The sequence below is a fragment of the Hemiscyllium ocellatum genome, chromosome 24 (assembly GCF_020745735.1).
Source record: "Hemiscyllium ocellatum isolate sHemOce1 chromosome 24, sHemOce1.pat.X.cur, whole genome shotgun sequence".
Classification (NCBI taxonomy): Eukaryota; Metazoa; Chordata; class Chondrichthyes; order Orectolobiformes; family Hemiscylliidae; genus Hemiscyllium; species Hemiscyllium ocellatum.
This window is the reverse complement of record NC_083424.1, coordinates 53,154,987-53,174,889: the sequence shown is the minus strand read 5'-3', so window position 1 is coordinate 53,174,889 and position 19,903 is coordinate 53,154,987. Positions and strand designations below refer to the sequence as shown.

At 48.5% G+C, this 19,903-nt stretch overlaps 1 protein-coding gene across 1 annotated transcript in view; it reads right to left on the bottom strand.

The window, feature by feature from the left end:
* Positions 1–8,372, bottom strand: part of LOC132827254 (glutathione S-transferase theta-1-like) — a 10,434-nt gene extending 2,062 nt beyond the window's left edge. Inside the window, exons 1-4 of the mRNA XM_060843878.1 lie at positions 8,164–8,372; positions 7,576–7,663; positions 6,702–6,837; positions 4,894–5,070 (exon numbers count right to left, since the gene is read on the bottom strand). Of these exons, the coding sequence (XP_060699861.1) occupies positions 4,894–5,070; positions 6,702–6,837; positions 7,576–7,663; positions 8,164–8,275 (513 nt within the window). The 5' untranslated portion in view covers positions 8,276–8,372. The remainder of the gene's footprint in view (positions 1–4,893; positions 5,071–6,701; positions 6,838–7,575; positions 7,664–8,163) is intronic.
* Between the last annotated feature and the right edge of the window lie 11,531 nt (positions 8,373–19,903).

Sequence of the window (19,903 nt, the reverse complement as noted above, 5' to 3'; positions counted from 1 at the left end):
GGGTGAGAGTGAGAGAGAGAGGGAGGGAGAGAGAGGGAGGGAGATAGAGAGGGAGGGAGGGTGAGAGAGAGAGAGAGGGAGGGAGGGTGAGAGAGAGAGAGAGGGAGGGAGGGTGAGAGAGAGACGGTGAGAGAGAGAGGGAGGGAGAGAGAAAGGGAGGGATGGTGAGACTGAGAGAGAGAGAGAGGGAGGGAGGGTGAGACAGTGAGAGAGAGAGGGAGGGAGGATGAGAGAGTGAGAGAGAGAGAGGGAGGGAGGGTGAGAGAGTGAGAGAGGGAGGGAGGGAGGGTGAGAGCGTGAGAGAGAGAGAGGGAGTGAAGGAGAGTGGGAGAGAGGGAGGGAGAGTGAGAGAGAGAGAGGGTGAGAGAGTGAGAGAGAGTGAGAGAGAGAGTGAGAGAAAGAACGGGAGGGAGAGTGAGAGAGAATGAGAGCGAATGAGAGAGTGAGAGAGAGTGAGGGAGGGAGTGAGAGTGAGAGAGAGAGTGAGAGAAAAGGAGAGACGGAGGGAGAAAGAGAGAGTGAGGGAGAGGGAGGGAGGGAGGGTGAGAGAGTGAGAGACAAGGGAGTGAGTGGGTGAGAGTGAGGCCTTGCTGCTGTCTGATTTCTCACTGACCCACTCTCCCTTTGGCACAGCCGGTTTAATTGGCAGCACTGGCTCCGAAAGTTGGTATTTCCAAATAAACCTGTTGGCCTACACCCTGGTGTTGTGTGATGGTTAACTTTGGTCCCAAGTGACTGTGCTGAAAGACTGAAATAAAGGTGTTGCAGAATCCAGACCGGCCCCAGCTCCAGACACACAGTGTCCACCTGAGCCAGCAGCTGCAGACTATACAATGTTCCCTCACATTGACATTCCATGGAACGGCCTGAATGCTATCCCCAGGGCAATTGGAAACATCGAGTTGTTCACCAGACGGAGGGGGCACCTCAAACCCTGATTTGGAAAGGGCTTGGTGACCTACACCCCCCCCGCTCCCCCCCCCAGGAATGGATGCTCAATAGACAATAGACAATAGGTGCAGGAGTAGGCCATTCTGGCCTTCGAGCCAGCACCACCATTCAATATGATCATGGCTGATCATCCTTAATCAGTATCCTGTTCCTGCCTTATCTCCATAACCCTTGACCCCACTATCATTAAGAGCTCTATCCAACTCTTTCTTGAAAGTATCCAGAGACTTGGTCCCCACTGCCCTCTGGGGCAGAGCATTCCACACAGCCACCACTCTCTGGGTGAAGACGTTTCTCCTCAATTCTGTTCTAAGTGGCCGACCCCTTATTTTTAAGCTGTGTCCTCTGGTTTGGGACTCACCCATCAGTGCAAACATGCTTCCTGCCTCCAGAGTGTCCAATCCTTTCATAATCTTATATGTCTCAATCAGATCCCCTCTCAGCCTTCTAAACTCAACGGTATACAAGCCCAGTCGCTCCAATCTTTCAGCGTAAGATAGTCCCGCCATTCCAGGAATTGACCTCGCGAACATACGCTGCACTCCCTCAATAGCCAGACTGTCTTTCCTCAAATTTGGAGACCAAAACTGCGCACAATATTCCAGGTGTGGTCTCACCAGGGCCCTGTACAGCTGCAGAAGAACCTCTTTGCTTCTATACTCAATCCCTCTTGTTATGAAGGCCAGCATGCTATTAGCCTTCTTCACTACCTGCTGTACCTGCATGCTTAACTTCATTGACTGGTGTACAAGAACACCCAGATCTCTCTGTACTGTCCCTTTACCTAACTTGACTCCATTTAGGTAGTAATGTGCCCTCCTGTTCTTGCCACCAAAGTGGATAACCATACAATTATCCACATTAAACTGCATCTGCCGTGCATCTGTCTACTCACCTAACCTGTCCAGGTCACTCTGTATTCTCCTAACATCCTCCTCACATTTCACCCTGCCATCCAACTTTGTATCATTAGCAAATTTGCTAATATTACTTTTAATACCTTCATCTATATCATTAATATATATTGTTAAAAGCTGCGGTCCCAGCACAGATCCCTGCGGTACCCTACTGCCATTCCTAAATGGAGCTGTTTATCACTGCTCTTTGTTTCCTGTCAGCCAACCAACTTTCAATACAAGTCAGTATTTTGCCCCCAATAACATGTGCCCTAATTTTGCTCACTAACCTCCTATGTGGGACTTTATCAAAGGCTTTCTGAAAGTCCAGGTACACTACATCCACTGGATCTCCCTTGTCCATCTTCAGAGTTACATCCTCAAAAAATTCCAGAAGATTAGTCAAGCATGATTTCCCCTTCATAAATCCATGCTGACTCTGACCTATCCTGTTACTACTATCCAGATGTGTCGTAATTTCATCCTTTATAGTAGACTCCAGCATCTTTCCCACCACTGAGGTCAGACTAACTGGTCTATAATTTCCTGCTTTCTCTCTCCCACCTTTCTTAAAAAGTGGTACAACATTAGCCACCCTCCAATCCGCAGGAACTGATCCTGAATCTATCGAACTCTGGAAAATAATCACCAACGCATCCATGATTTCTCGAGCCACCTCCTTCAGTCCCCTGGGATGTAGACCATCAGGCCCGGGGACTTATCAACCTTCAGACCTAACAGTCTCTCCAACACCAATTCCTGGCAAAATATAAATTCCCTTCAGTTCAGGACCTTCAGCCACTGTTACCTCAGGGAGATTGCTTGTGTCTTCCCAGTGAACACAGATCTGAAGGACCTATTCGACTCTTCTGCCATTTCTTTGTTCCCCGTAATATATTCACTCGTTTCTGTCTTCAAGGGCCCAATTTTACTCTGAACCATGTTTTTCCTTTCTCAAGGACCACCCTGTCACCGTCTGCCCCCTTCACTTCCACTTTATTTTCCTCACTCCCGGCTTTGTTTGTCATTCTGTCACGTTCTTCCGTCCTGTGGAGAGACCGGGCACTTCACGGTGCCCATACCGACTGGGGCAAGGTGGGGGGAGACAACACTGGGGGCAGCACGGGGGGAGACAGAGACAGAGTGAGGGGAGAGGGAGAGGGAGAGGGGGAGGGGGGAGAGGGAGAGGAGAGGGGAGGGGGGGGGGGGAGAGGGAGAGGGAGAGGGGAGAGGGAGGGGGAGCGGGAGAGGGAGAGGGAGATGGAGAGGGAGAGGGAGAGGGAGAGGGAGAGGGTGAGGGGGAGGGGGGGGGGCGAGAGGGAGAGGGGGAGAGAGGGAGAGGCAGAGGGAGAGGAGGAGAGGGAGAGTGTGTGGGAGAGAGAGGGTGTGGGGGGGGGGGTGGGAGGGAGAGGGAGAGAGAGAGAGAGAGGGGGAGAGGGAGAGTGCGAGGGAGAGAGAGAGGGGAGAGCGAGAGGGAGAGGGAGCGGGAGAGAGGGAGAGAGGGAGAGGGAGAGGGAGAGCGAGGGGGAGAGGGAGAGTGCGAGGGGGAGAGGGAGAGACGGGGAGAGCAAGGGAGAGGGAGACGGAGGGGGGAGAGGGAGAGTGTGAGGGAGAGGGAGAGAGAGCGAGGGGGAGAGGGAGAGGGGGGAGAATGAGTGAGGGAGGGAGGGGGCGAGGGGGAGAGGGAGAGAGCAAGGGGGAGAGGGAGAGAGCGAGGGAGGGGGCGAGAGGGAGGTGGCGAGCTCAGTGCCGTGTGGATGGAAGGTGAGGGCTGGGAGCAGGTTGTTGAGGGTGGAGGACCCCAAACCCCCCGTGGGGAGTATGTACTCGGCTTGGCCTCACTCTGAGGAAGGGACTGTCAGGTTGACCCTGGAACTTTATTTCCTTGTTTATCGACTCCATCTCTTTGGTTTTGTAGCGAGGTACATTTTTCCCTGAAGGGGCACAGGGAATGGTGAGATTGTAATCCTTTCAGTGTACTCCATATCCCTGTCCCTCAGGCCCCGGGCCTACAAACCTGAATCCTCATTCTAAAGGGGACCGGGACATTCCTTGTGGGTGAGGGGCTGTGTTTATTGGTGATGATGGGATTGTCGAACCGAGAGTGTAAGGGAGTGTGAGAATCGAGAGACAGGAGTGTTCCTCTGGTGCTGTGATATAAAGCAACTTACCAACCAAAAAGAAAGGATCCTGTAAAACAGCGAGTGGATTGTGCAGGGAATGGGAAAAGGCAAGGCCGGTGGGAGGTCCTATTGGAGAGCGGTCAGATACCAGGACCGGGGGGAGGGGGGAATAGGAGATCTGCGCTTTGGGACTTTCGGGTCAAAGGGGGAGTGAACAATCACTGAGCACCCACATGTCTAACTCTTACTATCAACGGAATATGATTAGATTCCCTACATGTGGAAACAGGCCCTTCAGCCCAACTAGTCCACACTGACCCTCCGAACAGTAACCCACCCAGTCCCAGTTCCCTCAAACTAACGCACCTAACACTATGGGCAATTTAGCATGGCCAATTCACCTGACCTGCACATCTTTGGCCTGTGGGAGGAAACCGGAGCACCCAGAGGAAAGCCACACAGACATGGGGAGAATGTGCAAACTCCACACAGACAGACGTCCAAGGCTGGGATCGAACCTGAGACCCTGGTGCTGTGGGGCAGCAGTGCGAACCACTGAGCCAGTGCTGTCGTCCAATAGTAAAGCCAGATGGGCTTTTCCTGACCGTCCAATCACGATCATTGTTAAAGTCTTAATTCCAGGTTTGACTTCAAATTCCACCATCTGCCATAGTGGGATTTGTACCGAGGTCCCCTGAACATCACTTGGGTCTCTGGGTTAACAGGCCAGAGATCATGCCATTATCTCCCCACTAGGTTCAATGGCAGCTGAAACCAATGAGGAAGGAGGGGAATGATGTGTGGGATGTGTTTATAATTCCATTTCTTGGAAAACGATCTGCATCTATCCAATCGAATTGGTCTTTTGGTGGAATCATCTGATCAGTTGGAAGTGTGATCGAACCCAGTCCCGATTCTCTCACCTGCACCAGGTCGACGAGAGCGAACAGGTCAGCCAGGGACACTTCCTGTCCTGCGGTGTACGGTCTGTCCTGCAGGAAGGTGTCCTCAAAGATCTGGATGGCTGTTTGCAGATCCTGTACGGCCTCGTCCATTCTGTCCTTGGGCACTATCTGCCCAGTTAAAACTGGCAACAGGCCCTGAGGGCAAACACATGAGGAGAGGTCACCAGATCAAGGTTCACTCACAGGAGGTCAACCACAGCCCTGAGGATCATGGGCAGAGCAGGGGCTGAACTCAAACACTGCAGTTGTGTTCGGGGAAGTTTTAAACTCACTTACATGTTGCCAGGCTCCTTGAGAATTTAAATATTAAACATAACCCTCCATTTGACAAACTGGTAGCGCTATTTTCAATTACAGAGTTCGATAAGGGTATTGTAAATAGAAAGTTTCCCCCTTTCCCTCAGGATATTTTCTGTGCGCAGATGCCACTGTGCAAGAAGCCAGTTCTTTTCTATCACCCCAAATTCAAGTTGCCTGTTTGAGTGATGAACTAAATAAAAGGCAAGCACTGTCACCAAAAAACACACCCCTGTAATCCCCCTGTAATCTCCAAACAACATCCCCATGTAATCTCCAATAACCATCCCCCTGTAATCCCCAATAAACATCCCCCTGTAATCCACCTGTAATCTCCAAAGACCATCCCCATGTATTCCCCAATAGCCATCCCCCTGTAATCCCCAATAAACATCCTCCTGTAATCCCCAATGAACATCCCCCTGTAATCCCCAATAAACATACCCCTGTAATCCCCAATAACCATCCCCCTGTAATCCCCAATAATCATCCCCCTGTAATCCCCAATAACTATCCCCTGTAATCCCCAATAAACATACCCCTGTAATCCCCAATAAACATACCCCTGTAATCCCCAATAAATATTCCCCTGTAATCTGCATTAAACACCTCCCCCGTAATCCCCAATAACCATTCCCCTGTAATTCCCAATAACCATCCCCCTGTAATCCCGAATAAACATCCCCCTGTAATCCCCAATAAGCATCCCCATGTTATCCCCAATAACCATCCCCTGTAATCCCCAATAAACACCCCCCTGTAATCCCCAATAACCATCCCGCTGTAATCCCCAATAAACATCCCCTGTAATCCCCAATAACCATCTCCGTGTTATCCCCAATAACCATATCCCTGTCTTCCCAATAAACATCCCCCTGTAATCCCCAATAAACACACCTCTGTAATCCTCAATAAACACCCCTCTGTAATTCCCAATAAACACCCCTCTATAATCCCCAATAAACATTCCCCCTGTAATCCTCAATAAACAACCCCCTGTAATCTCCAATAAACACCCCTCTGTATTCCCCAATAACCATCCCCCTGTAATCCCCAATAGCCATCTCCCTGTAATCCCCAATGAACATCCCCCTGTAATCCCCAATAACCATCCCCCTGTAATCCCCAATAACCATCCCATGTTATCCCCAATAACCATATCCCTGTCCTCCTAATAAACATCCCCCTGTAATCCCCAATAACCATCCCCCTGTAATCCTCAACAAACACCCCCCCGTAATCTCCAATAAACACCCCTCTGTAATCCCCAATAAACATCCCCTGTAATCCCCAATAACCATCCCCCTGTAATCCCCAATAACCATCCCCGTGTAATCCCCAATAAACATCCCCGTGTAATCCCCAATAAACACTCCCCACCAACCCCATTAAACATCTCCCTACAATCCCCAGTAAACACCCTGTGTGTTCCCTATAAGAGATTGGTGATGTTACCCTGAACACAAAACCCTGCATCCCTGATATCGAATGGTCATGTGCTGCCAGGCCAGATACTCATCCACTCGGGCACGCCTCTGGAGATCAGCCGGGTACCAGGGGTCGGGTGTCTTGTATTTACACGCCAGGTATTTGAGAATCGCTACACTTCAGGAGAGAATCAGAGAGACAGTCCGTTATCATCACTCTCTGTCAGTGTCACTCCCTGCCCCGGCATCTTTCTCTGTGTCTCAGGGTCCCTCTGTGTCAGGGTCACTCTCTGTGTCAGGGTCACTGTGTCTCAGGGTCACTCTGCCTCAGGGTCACTCTGTCTGAGGGTCACTCTATCTCAGGGTCACTGTGTCTCAGGGTCACTCTGTGTCAGGGTCACTCTCTGTGTCAGGGTCACTGTGTCTCAGGGTCACTCTGTCTCAGGGTCACTGTGTCTCAGGGTCACTCTGTCTCTGGGTAACTCTATCTCAGAGTCACTCTATGTCAGGGACACTCTGTCTCAGGGTCACTCTCTGTCCCAGGGTCACTCTGTCTCAGGATCACTCTGTCTCAGGATCACTCTGTCTCAGGGACACTGTCTCAGGGACACTCTGTCTCAGGATCACTCTGTCTCAGGGACACTATGTCTCAGAGTCACTCTCTCTGTGTCAGGGTAACTCTGTCTCAGGGTCACTCTATCTCAGGAACACTGTCTCAGGGTCATTCTCTATTCCAGGGTCACTCTGTCTCAGAGATACTGTCTCAGGGACACTGTGTCTCAGGATCACTCTCTGTCTCAGGGTAACTCTCTGGCTCAGGATCACTCTCTGTCTCAGGGTCACTGTCTGTCTCAGGGACACTCTCTGTCTCAGGGTCAGAACAGCATTTGTTTTGAACATAGAAGCATGGCCTCACCTCTCTCCCATGGTGAAGTCTCCATCCTTGAGCGCTGGCACCAGTCTGAGGGGATTCACTTTGCCAAAGTCCTCACTGTACTGCTGACCTGCAGACAACACAAGACCACAGGAAACAGGAGCAGATGGTATCAGGCAATTTCACATGCTCCACGGTGACACCTCACCTATCCATGGGACAGCCTGATTGGGGATTGGGGATTGGGGGGAAGGGAGCGAGAGGGCGAGCGGGAGGGGGAGGGGGAGGAGGGGGAGGGGAGGGGGAGACTAGTCGGGGAGAAATCAGAGAGGTGGTGATGAAGGCGTGACAGAGGGAAAGAAAAGGAGAGGGAGGCAAACTTGAGAGGAAAGTTAGGGGAGAAACAGAGAGTGCTGGAGAAACGCAGCAGGTCTGGGCAATTCCAATAGAACCAGAATAAACATTTTTGGCTCCAGTGCAACTCCTGTTCAGAACTGAGTTTGAGATTTACAACATCCACAGTCCTTCACCCTGATTAGCAGAGCTGCAGAGTGGCAGGAGAGAGGAATGAAAACCGATTTCCTACAATCTAGTGGAGATGGTGAGGTCAGAGTGAGCTCTCTGTCCTACCTGTGAACAGATTGACCTGCTTAAACTCAAACACAATGTTATTCTTCTTGGCGAAAATGTAGACAGCTCGGCAGGGCTGTGAGTGCAAATCCAAGTACAGCTCCAGGCCCATGCTGCTCCTTCCAGACTTTGCAGAATAACAAGACTGGAGGAATCAGCAGCTCAGTCTTTGTCTGATCTCAAACCAATCCCTCCCCCAGTTCCCACAAACACACAGCAGAGAGGAAGAGACCAAAGGTTAAGTGGGACTGTGTGTGTGTGTGTGTGTGTGTGTGTGGGGTGGGGGAGTGGGGAGGAGCTGGGTGCAGTGTCTCATAGTTCACTCGGAAGTCTAACTTGCTTTCTATTTGCTGACTGTGTAAAGGTGAAGTTCGACAGACAGTCCAACCTCCTGTCACCTGCTCAGACTGCCCACCATTGGCCCCTGTTGGCAGGTAGTTACTGAACCCGTTTGGTTTAGAATGGAATTGTATCGGGGTCTGAGCCAACACAGACTATATTGGTAGGGCAACCCAGGGCAGAACTTATACACTTAATGGTAAGGTCCTAGGGAGTGTTGCTGAACAAAGAGACCTCAGGGTGCAGGTTCATAGCTCCTTGAAAGTGGAGTCGCAGGTGCAGGATAGTGAAGGCGGCGTTTGGTATGCTTTCCTTTATTGGTCAGAGTATTGAGTATAGGAGTTGGGAGGTCATGTTGCGGCTGTACAGGACACTGGTTAGGCCACTGTTGGAATTGGTCTGGTCTCCCACTATAAAAAAGATGCTGTTAAGCTTGAAAGGGGTTCAAACAAAGATTTATAAGGACGTTGCCAGGGTTGGAGAGTTTGAGCTATAGGGAGAGGTTGAATAGGATGGAGCTGTTTTCCCTGGAGCGTCGGAGGCTGAGGGGTGACCTTATAGAGGTTTATAAAATCATGAGGGGCATGGATTGGATAAATAGGCAAAGTCTTTTCCAGAACTAGAGGGCAGAGGTTTAGGGTGAGAGGGGAAGGATATAAAAGACACCTAAGGGGAAACTATTTCACACAGAGGGTGGTACGTGTATGGAATGAGCTGTCAGAGGATGTGGTGGAGGCTGGTACAATTGCAACATTTAAAAGGCATTTGGATGGGTATATGAATAGGAAGGGTTTGGAGGGATATGGGCCGGGTGCTGACAGGTGGGACTAGATTAGTTTGGGATATCTGGTTGGCATGGATGGGTTGGAGCGAAGGGTCTCTTTCTGTGCTGTACATCTCTATGCCCAGCCATTCAATGTGATCATGGCTGATCATCCAACTCAGTCCCCCATTCCTGCTTTCTCCCCACGCCCTTTGACCCCTGGATCCCCAAAGAGCAAAATCTCACTCTTTCTCAATAAACTGACTGTCCGTCCAGAGAATGTCTTTTAAACATCAGAAAACGACATGTCCCGTCCAGCTGAGTAGGTGTTCGGGCATTAGTTAGCTGAAAGTTAAATTCCTATACGGTTGGTTCTGTTATAACGTGGGTAGTTCCGTTCTGTTGCAACCCCATGTTATAAGAAAATCGCGCAGTAGCAGCACCATTGAAACTAATGGGGCCGGGTTCACATTCTCAACAAAATACGTTTTAAAAGTTCACCGTGTCCCTAATTTGTCAATCCAGTGACAGCGAATTTGTATTAATGAAATGTGCGTTATAGCAGAGCGGCCTGTAGCTGAGTGTAAGGAGGTGAGCAGGGACGGAGTGTCTCAATCTGAACTGTCATCCGGCTCTCAATGTTTAACTTTCGCAATTCCACTGGGTCCAGTTTTCCAAACGTGCCCCACCGCCAAATCTCCCCTCCCCCAACCTCCCCTCCCTCGGCATGGTCTTGGCCAGGCACCAAACCCTTTGTGCTGTGTGAGCTCTTCGAATGAACTTTGAACCTTGCAGGGGAGTAAGGTCCACTCCCTGCTGCCTGCCTATCAGGCAGTGCCCAGTCTTCCCATTTCTCGTCAATCCTTGCCAATTCCACCAATAGAGGGGGGTTTTAACAGAAAACAGAAAGTCAGGAGAGAGACAAACAGTCCATTTCAAAACGATGGAACGGTCCCCAGAGAGGAATCATCATTCCCAGTGTTTCCCCATTGATTGTTGAATGGGTGACAAGGGGAGGCAGATGGAGTCATCGCTGATGGAAGAGGCCTGCACATCAGAGCAAAAGGGCAGGCTGAAGCTGTCGCAGCAATCTTCAGCCAGAAGGGCCACGTCGATGGTCCATCCCCGGCTCCTCCAGTGCTTCCCAGTGTCACAGTCTTCAGCCAATTCCATTCATTCCATGTCAGATCAAGAAACAGTTGGAAACACTGGATAAAAGAACAAACAACATTACAGCCCAGGAACAGGCCCTTTGATGCTCCAGGTCTGCGCTGATCCAGATCCTCTATTGAAACCTGCCGCCTATTTTCTAAGGATCTGTATCCCTCTGCTCCCTCCCCATTCACGTATCTGCCCAGATACATCTTAAATGATGCTATCGTCTCTACCACCTCCATTGGCAACATGTTCCAGACACCCACCACGCTCTGCGTAGAGAACTTTCCATGTATATCTCCCCTAAACTTTTCTTGTTGAACCCATGACCCCGAGTAATTGAGTCCCCCACTCTGGAGAAAAACCTTCTTGCTATCAACCCGTCTATACCTCTCATCATTTTCTAGACCTCAATCAGGTCCCCCCTCAACCTCCTCCTTTCTAGCGAAAATAATCTTAATCGATTCGATCTCTCTTCCTAGCTAGCACCCTCCATACCCTGGTGAACCTCCTCTGCATCCTCTACAAAGCATCCACATCCTATTGGTAATGTGGCGACTAGAACTGTACGCAGTATTCCAAATGTGGCCGAACCAATGTCCTATACAACTGTAACATGACCTGTCAACTCTTATCCTCAATACTCCGTCCGATGAAGGAAAGCATGCCGTATGCCTTCTTGACCACTCTACTGACCTGTGTTGCCACCTTCAGGGAACAATGGACCTAAACACCCAGATCTCTCTGTACACTAATTTCCCCAGGACTTTTCCATTTACCGTACAGGTCGCTCTTGAATTGGATCGTCCAAAATGCATCATCTCACATTTGCCCGGATTGAACTCCATCTGCCATTTCTCTGTCCAACTCTCCAATCTATCTGTATTCTGCTGTATTCTCTGACAGTCCCCTTCACTATCTGCTACTCCACCAATCTTCGTGTCATTTGCAAACTTGCTAACCAGACCACCCATACCTTCCTCCAGATCATTGATGTATATCACAAACAACAGTGGTCCCAACACAGATCCCTGTGGGACACCACTGCTCACAGGGCTCCATTTTGAGAAACTCCCTTCCACTACTACTCGCTGTTCTCCTGCTGCCCAGCCAGTTCTCTATCCATCTCGCTGGTACACCCTGGACCCCATGCGATTTCACTTTCTCCATCAGCCTTCAATGGGGAACCTTATCAACCATCTTACTAAAGTCCATATATATGACATCTACAGTCCTCCCCTCATAATCAACTTTGTCCTTTTCTCAAAGAATTCTATTAAGTTGGTCAGACATGACCTTCCCTGCACAAAGCCATGTTGCCTATCACTGATTTCCTTCCAAATGTAAATAGATCCTTTCCCTCAGTATCTTCTCCAGCAGCTTCCCTAAAGATGACATCAGGCTCACCGGTCTATTATTACCTGGATTATCCCTGCTACCCTTCTTAAACAAGGGGACAACACGAGCAATTCTCCAGTCCTCCAGGACCTACCCATGTTCAAGGATGCTGCAAAGAAATCTGTGAAGGCCCCAGCTCTTTCCTCTCTCACTTCCCCCAATAACCTGGGATAGACACCATCCAGACCTGGGGACTTGTCCACCCTAATGCTTTTTACAATATCCAACACTTCCTCCCTCCTTCCCCCGACTTGACCTAAAGTAATCAAACATCTATCCCCAACCTCAGCATCCGTCTTGTCCCTCTCTTCAGTGAATACCGACGCAAAGTACTCATTAAGAATCTCACCCATTTCCTCTGACACCACATATAACCTTCCTCCTTTGTCCTTGAGTGGGACAACCCTTTCTCTAATTGCTTCTTATTCCCTTGCTCCTTTTATATGAATAAAAGGCTTTCTGATTTTTGTAACCTTGTTTGCTGAAGATATTTCATGACCCCTTTCAGCCCTCTTCATTCCTCATTTCAGATTGGTCCTACATTCCTAATATTCTCTGAAAGCTCTGTCTGTCTTCAGTCACCTAGACATTATGTATGCTTCCTTTTTCCTCTTAGCTCGTCTCACAATTTCACTTTTCATCCATGGTTGCCTAATCTTACCATTTCTATTTCTCATTTTCACAGGGACATTTCTGTCCTGAACTCTAATCAATCTCTCTTTAAAAGCCTCCCACCTATCAAATGCGGATTTACCCTCAAATAGCTGCTCCCAATCCGTATTCCCTAGCTCCTGCCGAATTTTGGTATAATTGGCCTTCCCCCAATTCAGCTCTTCCTGTAGGACCACTCTTGTCTTTGTCCAGGAGTATTCTAGCACTAAAGGAATTGTGATCACTATTCCCAAAGTAATCTGCTCCTGAAACTCCAACCACCTGGTCAGGCTCAATCCCAACACCAGGTCCAGTGTGGCCCCTTCCTGAGTTGGACTATTCACATACTGCTCTGGAAAGCCCTCCTGGATGCTCCTTCCAAATTATGCTCCATCTAGCCCTCTAACACTAAGGGAATCCCAGTCAATGTTGGGAAAAGTAACATCTCCTGTCACCAACACCCTGTTGCTGCCAAACCTTTCCATACTCTGCTGACATATTTGTCTCTGTCTCCCGTTCGCTGTTGGGAGGCCTGTAGTTACAGCCCCAACATTGTTACTGTACCCTTACTATTTCTGAACTCTGCCCAATATGCCTCACTGCTCGAGTCCACCATAGTGCCCTCCTTCAGCACAGCTGTGATATCCTCCCTGACCAGTAATGCAGCTCCTCTACCCCCTTTTACTGCCCTCTCTATCCCACCTGAAGCATCGATATCCTGGGATATTTAGTTGCCAATCATGCCCTTCCCTCAATCAAGTCTCAGTAATAGTAATAACATCATACTCCCAGGTACTAATCCAAGCCCTAAGTTCATCTGCCTTACCTACTATACTTTTTGCATTAAAACAAATGCACCTCAGACCAGCAGTCCCTTTGTGTTCATCACCTGCTCCCTGCCTACTCTTCCCCTTAGTCACACTGACTTCATTATCTAGTTCCATACAGGCTTTAGTTACTACCTCCTTACTGTCCACTAACCTGCTCATTTGGTTCCCATCCCCCTCCCACGTTAGTTTAAACTCTCCCCCAGTAGGGTTAGCAAAAGCACCCACGAGGACATTGGTTCCAGCCCTGCCCAGGTGTAGACCATCTGCTTTGTGATAGTCCCACCTTCCCCAGATCCAGTCCCAAAGTCCCAAAAATCTGAACCCCTCCCTCCTGCACGATCTCTCAAACCCCGTATTCATCCTGCCTATTCTTTCATTTCTACCCTGACTACCTCTGAGGTTCTACTCTTTAACTTGGCTCCTAACTCCCTCCATTCTGCTTGTAGGACCCCATCCCATTTATTATCGATATCATTGGGGCCTACATGCACAACGACAGCCGGCTGTTCACCTTCCCCCTTCAGAATGTCCTGCAGCCAATCGGAGACATCCCTGTGCCATGGGCTAGCCAGCACAGAAATGACCAAAATAGGCAGGAAGAACATGTGGCTTAAGGGGTGGTGTAGGAGGGAGGGGGTTCAGATTAATGGGACATTGGGACCGGTTCTGGGGAAGGTGGGACTATTACAAATTGAATGGTCTATACGTGAACCAGACTGGAACTAATGTTCTTGGGGGAGTTTTTAAACCACTTTGGTGGGGGGAAGGGGGGAGCTGGGAACCAGAAGAGAAGGCTACTAGACAGTGAGGTGGAAACTGGAGAGTGTCAGGATCACAAAGTTAGCATTACCAAGGGGAAGAGTAGGCAGAGAGCAGGTGAATGCAAAAGAACTGGTGGCCTGAAGTGCATATACTTTACTGCAAGGAGTATAGTGGGTAAGGCAGATGAACTTAGGATTTGGATTAGTACCTGGGAGTATGACGTTATTATGATCACAGAGACTTGGTTGAAGGAAGGGCATGATTGGCAACTAAATGTTCCAGGACATTGATGCTTCAGACAAGACAGGGAGGGGAGTAAAATGGGGGGGAGGAGGCGGAGTTGCATTGCTGGTCAGGGGTGATATCAGGGCTGTGCTAAAGGGCGACACTATGGAGGGCTTGAGCAGTGCGGCATTATGGGCGGAGCTGAGAAATAAGTTAAATTGTTGGAGCTGCATGACAGGCCTCTTAACAGTGAGCGTGAGGTCGAAGAACAAATAGGTAAACAGATTATGGAAAGATGTCAAGGCAACAGGGTGGTGGTAATGGGAGATTTTAATTTTCCCAACATTGACTGGGATACACTTAGTATCAGAGGTCTGGATGGGGCAGAATTTGTAAGGAGCGTCCAGGCAAGTTTTCGCGAGTAGTATGTCAATAGTCTGACAAGGGAAGGGGCCATATTGGAGCTGGTGTTGGGGGATGCATCAGGCCAGGTCATAGAAGTTGCAGTGGGGGATTTCTATGGGAACAGTGACCACAATTCTGTAAGCTTTAGAATACTCATAGACAAAGATGAGAGTGGTCCTAAGGGAAGAGTGCTAAACTGGGCCAAGCCAATTATATCACAATTAGGCAGGAGCTGGGAAATGTGGATTGGACACAGCTATTTGAAGGAAAGTCAATGTTTGAGATGTGGGAGGCTTTCAAAGATAGGTTGAAGATAGTGCAGGAGAGGCACGTCCCTTTTCAAACCAGGGATAGGAAAGGCAAGATTTGTGAACCGTGGATGACAGGAGAAATTGTACGACTAACCAAGAGGAAAAGGGAAGTGTACATAAGGTGCAGGCAGCTCAGAACAGAATGGGTCTTGGAGGAATATCGGGAGAGTAGGACCAATCTTAAATGAGGAATCAAGCGGCTAAAAGGGGTCATTCAATAACTTTAGCGAGCAGAATTAAGGAGAATCCCAAGGCCTTTTATTCTTACATAAGAAACAAGAGGGTAACCAGAGAAAGGGTTTATCCACTAAAGGATAAGGAAGGAAGGTTGTGTGTCGAACCTGAGAAAGTGGGTGAGATTCTCAATGATTACTTTGCATCAGTGATTACTGAGGAGAGGGACATGATGAATGTTGAGATTAGAGATAGAAGTTTGTTTACTCTGCATTACGTTGACATAGGGCAGGAAGATGTATTGGGTAGGCTAAAGGATATTAAGGAGGACAAATCTCCAGGACCAGATGGGATCTGGTTGCTGAGGGAGGCGAGAGAGGAAATAGCTGGGCCCCTGACAGATATCTTTGTGGCATCCTTAAACACAGGTGAGGTGCCGGAGGACTGGAAGGTTGCTCATGTTGTTCCCCCTGTACAAGAAGGGTAGTAGGGATATTCCAGGTAACTACAGACCAGGGAGCCTGACGTTGGTGATGGGAAGGTTGCTGAAGAAGTTACTGAGGGATAGAACCTATATTTGGGAGAGAATCGGCTTATCAGTGATAGGCAACATGGTTTTGTATGGGGGAGATCGTGCCTTACCAACTTAATGGAGTTCTTTGAGGAAGTGACCAAGTTGATAGATGAAAGAAGGACTGTTGATGTCATATACATGGACTTTAGTAAGGCGTTTGATAAGGTTCCCCATGGTAGACTAATGGAGAAAGTGAAGTCACATGGTGTGCAGGGTGTTCTAGCTCGGTGGATAAAGAACTGGTTGAGCAACAGGAGACAGAGAGTAGTAGTTGAAGGGAGTTTCTTGAAATGGAGAAAGGTGACCAGTGGTTTTATTCACAGGGGTCAGTGCTGGGTCCACTGTTGTCTGTGACATACATAAATGATCTGGAAGAGGGCACTGTTGGTCTGATCAGCAACTTTGCAGATGACACAAAGATTGGTGGAGTAGCAGAAAGCGTAAGGGACTGTCAGTGAATACAGATGGATATAGGTAGACCAGAGAGTTGGGCGGAGAAGTGGCAGATGGAGTTCAATCCAGGAAAATATGAAGAAGTCTAATTCTAGAGCGAACTATACTGTAAACGGGAGAGCCTTAGGAAAAGTTGATGAACAGAGAGATCTGGGAGTTCAGGTCCATTGTTCCCTGGAGGTGGCTGCACAGGTGGATAAAGTGGTTAAGAAGGCATTTGGTATGCTAGCCTTCATCAGACGGTGTATTGAGTGTAACAGCTGGCAGGTTATGTTAAAACTGTACAAGACATTGGTTTGGCCGCATTTAGAATACTGTATACAGTTCTGGTTGCCACATTACCAAAAGGATGTGGACGCTTTGGAGAGGGTGCAGAGAAGGTTTACGAGGAGGTATGGAAGGTGCCAGCTATGAAGACAGGTTGAGTAGGTTAGGATTGTTTTCATTAGAAAAAAGAATGAGGGGGGACCTGACTGGAGTCTACAAAACTTAGACAAGGATATCGACAAGCTTTCCCAGGGTGAGAGGTCAGGTGTTTAAGGTGAGAGATGGAAAGTTTAAGGGGTGACACACATGGCAAGTACTTCACACAGAGGGTGATGGGCATTTGGAATGCGTTGCCAGCAGAGGTGGTAGAGGCAGGCACGGTAGATTCATTTAAGATGCAGGAGTAGGTGGGGACCAGAGGGATACAGATGCTTAGGAATTGACCGACAGGTTTAGACGGTGGATTTGGATCAGCTCTAGCTTGGAAACAGGCCCATTGGCCCAACAAGTCCACACTGACCCTCCAAAGAGCAACCTACCCAGACCCATTCCCCTATTACTCTACATTTACCCCTGCCTAATGCACCCAACCTACACATCCCTGAACACAATGGGGCAATTTAGCATGGCCAATTCACCTATCCTGCATATCTTTGGACTGTGGGAGGAAACGCACACAGACACGGGGAGAATGTGCAAACTCCACCCAGACAGTCGCCTGAGGCTGGAATTGAACCCGGGTCCCTGGCGCTGTGAGGCAGCAGTGCTAACCACTGAGCCACCGTGTTGCCATGTCAGCACCCTATCAGAGCTGCACAAACATTCCTGCTCACTCTGACCGGATTGGTAAATCAGCACCATTTCCCGGGAGCTGAGCTCCTTCAGTTTCTTCATTTTATTTCAAAACCATACTTTACTCAGAGTCACTTTGTTGTCACTGGAGACTAGGAGGTTAAGAGGCGATCTCATAAAAGTTTATAAAATAATGTGGGGTATAGATAGGATTAACGGCAGGTTTTCTTCCTTTGTTGGGGAAGTTGAAGACTAGGGGCGTATTTTGAAGGTGAGAGGAGAGAGATTTTAAAAAAGAGACATGGGGGGACAAACCTTTTACACAGCGGGTGGTTCGCATGCGGAATGAGCTTCCAGAGGAAGTGCTGGACATGGTCACAGTTATAATGTTCAGGGTGCACAGTTGCTCATTTGATTAGCGCTGCTGCCTCACAGCCCAGGAATTGGTTCGATTCCAGCCTCGGGTGACTGTCTGTGTGGAGTTTGCACATTCTCCCTGTGCCTGCATGAGTTTCTTTTGGGTGCTCCGCTTTCCTCCCACTGTACAAAGGGGATAGGATAGCAAAGATAATTCTTGATAGGAGCGAGAGTGACAGGGTAGCTGTAATGGGCGGCTTTAACTTTCCAAATATTGACTGGGAATACTATAGTTCAAGTATTTTAGATGGGTCAGTTTTGTCCAGTGTGTGCAGGTGGGCTTCCTGACACAGTATGTGGACAGGCCAACAAGGGGCGAGGCCACATTAGATTTAGTACTGGGTAATGACCCCGGCTAGGTGTTAGACTTGGAGGTAGGCGAGCACTTTGGTGATAGTGACCACAGTTCGGTTACATTTACTTTAGTGATGGAGAGGGATAGGTATAAACCACAGGGGAAGAGTTATAGCTGGGGGAAAGGCAATTATGGTGTGATCAGGCAAGATTTAGGATGCATAGGATGGGGAAGGAAATTTCAGGGGATGGGCACAGTTGAAATGTGGAGCTTATTCAGGGACAATAAGCTGCGTGTCCTTGATAAGTATGTACCTGTCAGGCAGGGAGGAAGTGGTCAAGCAAGGGAAGTTTACTAAAGAAGTTGAATCTCTTGTCAAGAGGAAGAAGGAGGCTTCTGTTAGGAAGAGATGTGATGGCTCAGTTAGGGCACTTGAGAGTTACACGTTAGCCAGGAAGGAGCTAAAGAGAGAGCTAAGCAGAGCCAGGAGGGAGCATGAGAAGTGTTGGGATGGAAATATTAAAGGCCTAGGGAGGGTAGAGATGTAGTTACTTCTTGGGAAATCGGGGGGGGCGCTGAGGAGCTGTTGTTTGGACTGTTTACCGAAACTGCCTGTGCAGCTGGACTACCAAGGTCAGACCAATACAATGGCAGCCTTTACTCGGAGACCTTGTTTACGAGACAGACCATCTCGTGGATACCTGTCAAGGCCGAGGCCTGTTCACAGGAGGCCTTTGTCTGTGAGAGATCACGTGTGTGAGTGATTACGTAGCGTTAGCTTAGCGAACAATATATCAAGCAGGGGTTTTTGGAAAGATTTCAGAAGGCGCCTTCTCCAGTGAGCTGAAAACCTCACTGTATTTGTGTACGGCTCTCTCTCATTAAAACAGCTTATATTTTGAATCAGATCCAGTGTTTCTCTCCTTCAAACGAACACGGAGACGGTAGCCCGTCTTAACAGAAGGTTGGCAGGTAGGATCAAGGAAAACCCGAAAGCTGTCAAGAGGTACATCAGGAATAAAAGAATGACTAGAGTAAGATTAGGGTCTGTCAAGGATAGTAGTGGGAAGCTGTGCATGGAGTTCGAGGAGATGGGGAAGCGCTAAATGAATATTTTTCGTCAATATTCACACTACAAAAAGACAATGTTGTCGAGGAGAATACTGAGATATAGGCTACTAGACCAGATGGGATTGAGGTACATAAGGAGGAGGTGTTAGCAATTCTGGAAAGTGTGAAAATAGATAAGTCCCCTGGGCTGGATGGGATTTATCCTCGGATTCTCTGGGAAGCCAGGGAGGAGATTGCAGAGTCTTTGGCTTTGATCTTTATGTCATCATTGTCTACAGGAATAGTGCCAGAAGATTAGAGGATAGCAAATGTTGTTCTCTTGTTCAAGAAAGGGAGTAGAGACAACCCTGATAATTATAGACCAGTGAGCCTTTCTTCGGTTGTGGGAAAAGTATTGGAAAGGATTATAAGTGATAGGATTTATAATCATCTAGAAAAGAATAATTTGATTAGGGATAGTCAACACGGTTTTGTGAAGGGTAGGTCAGGCCACACAAACCTTATTGAGTTTTTTGAGAAGGTGACCAAACAGGTGGATGAGGGTAAAGTAGTCGATGTAGTGTATGTGGATTTCAGTAAGGGGTTTGATAAGGTTCCCCACAGTAGGTTATTGCACAAAATGTGGAGGCATGGGATTGAGGGTGATTTAGCGGTTTGGGTCAGAAATTGGCTAGCTGAAAGAAGGCAGAGGGTGGTGGTTGATGGGAAATGTTCATCCTAGAGTTCAGTTACCAGTGGAGTACAGCAAGGGTCTGTTTGAGGCCACTACTTTTTGTCATTTTTATAAATGACCTGGATGAGGGTGTAGAAGGATGGGTCAGTAAATTTACAGATGACACTAAGTTCGATGGAGTTGTG